Genomic DNA, 2155 nt, shown 5'->3' on the forward strand with positions numbered 1-2155 from the left:
AGCCGGGGGAGGACACAGCCCTGTCCCAGCAGCCCCATCGTCCCTGTTGCCTTCCCTGCCCGCGGTGTCACGTGCAGGCAGACGTTAACCCTGGACGTGCGCTGGAGCTGCCCCGGGCGGGCTGCCAGCACGAGGTCAAGGGCAGCGCTGCGGGGGGGCAGCTGGGACCCTTCCCCTCTGGGACCCCCCAGGTTGTGCCCAGTGGGGTAGGGGCACAAGCCAGGGCTGCATCCCACTGCTCTGGGGCTGCCACCAGCCACGCAGGGCCTGGCCACCTCCCTGGAGCAGGACAAGCTCTGGCTGCCATCCCAGCACCGGCTCCAGGCCCCAGCTGCCGGCTGAAGCGGGAACACTGGAGACGGACAACAGCAAGCGAGGGCACCCGGCTGCTTACCTGGCTCTCCTCTGTCCCACTTGGCCAGGGGCCCACTGCTGGTGACGCTGCACAGAATGCCATCCCTGGCCACCCTTCCCAGCACTGCAGCTTCTCCCCAGGGAGCTGGCGCGGTTGGACACCTCTGCCCCCGTGCAGGGCTGTAGCAGGACTGGGCGCTCCTCCCTGGCTGGGCCGAGCCAGCCCAGGTGGCTTCCCCCTGGGAGGTGCACCTGGGAGCCCCGCTGGCACCCACGCTGCAGCAGCACCGCAGCCCTGGGGCTGGTGGACCAGAGCCCAGGGGGATGCTGGGGATGCTGTGGCGCCAGGACAGGAGGAGCTGCAGCGAAGCGGCCATACCAGCCTCACCTCCCTCATGGAAAGTGCCCGGAGCGCGTCAGCGCTGCAAGGGCCGGGCATGTGGGGGTTGCAGGAGCAGGCAGCAGCGTCACCACGGCCAGACCCTGCCCGTCCTCCTGCTGCGGGCACGGGGCAGGCTCAGTGCCTCACCTGTACTTTGATGGTGGCTCTGGCTATGGCCCGCAGCCCAGAGCTGGCTGCATAGGCTGCCTGGACCTCCAGGGTGTATTCAGGGACGACCTGCAGCAGGGGGCTGTGTTAACACCAAACCGGGGGGACAGGGAGTGAGAGCCAGGCAGGGAGCTGTGCTGGGGCTCACCTGTGCTGCCAGCCCCGTTGCAGCCACGGAGATCACCCCGGTGCTGCTGTTGACAGCAAACATGTGGGGCTGGGGCTGGTCTGGCATCTGGCACAGGATGGAATAGACCACTGCCCTGATGCTGGAGTTCACTGAGCTGTCCATGCTGGTGGCCAACACCCGCAGCACTGGGGTTCCTGGGAGGGGGAAGTTATTGGCAACATCTGCCCTGTGCCCCTGGCACTGCTTCCTGCTCCACAGCAGCGGTCTCACCTGGCTCAGCTCCCTCCTGCACGGTGCCATGAAAAACCGCTTGGCTGAAGACTGGTGGGTTGTTGCTCTCATGACAGTTTTTGACTGGTCCTTCACAGTCGCACACTTGGACCTTCACCAGTGTTACTTGTGCCTTGCCCTGCGCGTCCGTCAGCTTCAGGAAGACGTTGTACTCCCCCGGCTCCAGCTCCTTCATCAGCTTCAGCACCACCTGGTCTTTTGTGCAGAGAGGTTGGTTTGGGCTCAGACACAGGTCCCCACTCCCCCATTTGGGGACACCCTCAGCACTGCTGTGGGGCTTTGCCACGGGGCAGTTCCCCAGCCTGGGGCCTGGCACCGGCTGCACTCGGGGGAGCACACAGAGCTGAGGGGGGCTGGGATCGGGCCCTCACTCAGTGCCCCCCACCACCCTGCACCAAAGGTGGGTGGCTGAGCCAGACCAGGTGGCACCTACCTTGTCCAATCACCCTGGCAGTCCAGTTGGCACCAGAGCCATGTTCCAGCGCTGCCTGGAAGGGGTAGGTGTTGGGGGGCAGGTCCTTGTCAACAATGGTCAGAATCTGCTCCTCGGGCTCCCGGCTGCAGATCTCAAAGGACCGGGGCTCCGGCGTGGGCCCGTTGTCGTTCACATCCAGGAGATGGAGGAGCAGTGTCCCCGTGCCGGTGGCGTCGGGCAACCCTGTGGGGCAGGGGGTTAGCAGGGCACCCGGGGAGGGTCCCAGCCCTGGCCTCAGGAGCCCTGCTGGGACACGGGCAGTGGCAGCAGCCCCTTCCCCCGAGCCACAGCCCTGCTCCTCACCGCTGTCCACGGCCAGGACAATGGCCTTGTAGGTGCTGGTGATGACGGGCCG

The 2155-nt window shown here is 66.3% G+C and overlaps 1 protein-coding gene across 1 annotated transcript in view; it reads right to left on the reverse strand.

Moving 5' to 3' along the window:
* The window catches only part of CDH1 (cadherin 1, type 1, E-cadherin (epithelial)), a 10729-nt gene that overhangs the window by 804 nt on the left and 7770 nt on the right, over positions 1 to 2155 (reverse strand). The window contains exons 7-11 of the mRNA XM_010008465.1: positions 2104 to 2128; positions 1759 to 1983; positions 1305 to 1520; positions 1053 to 1228; positions 884 to 973 (exon numbers count right to left, since the gene is read on the reverse strand). Coding sequence (XP_010006767.1) covers positions 884 to 973; positions 1053 to 1228; positions 1305 to 1520; positions 1759 to 1983; positions 2104 to 2128 — 732 coding nt within the window. The remainder of the gene's footprint in view (positions 1 to 883; positions 974 to 1052; positions 1229 to 1304; positions 1521 to 1758; positions 1984 to 2103; positions 2129 to 2155) is intronic.

The sequence above is a fragment of the Chaetura pelagica genome, unplaced genomic scaffold (assembly GCF_000747805.2).
Source record: "Chaetura pelagica isolate M959 unplaced genomic scaffold, ChaPel_1.0 scaffold232, whole genome shotgun sequence".
Lineage (NCBI taxonomy): Eukaryota > Metazoa > Chordata > Aves > Apodiformes > Apodidae > Chaetura > Chaetura pelagica.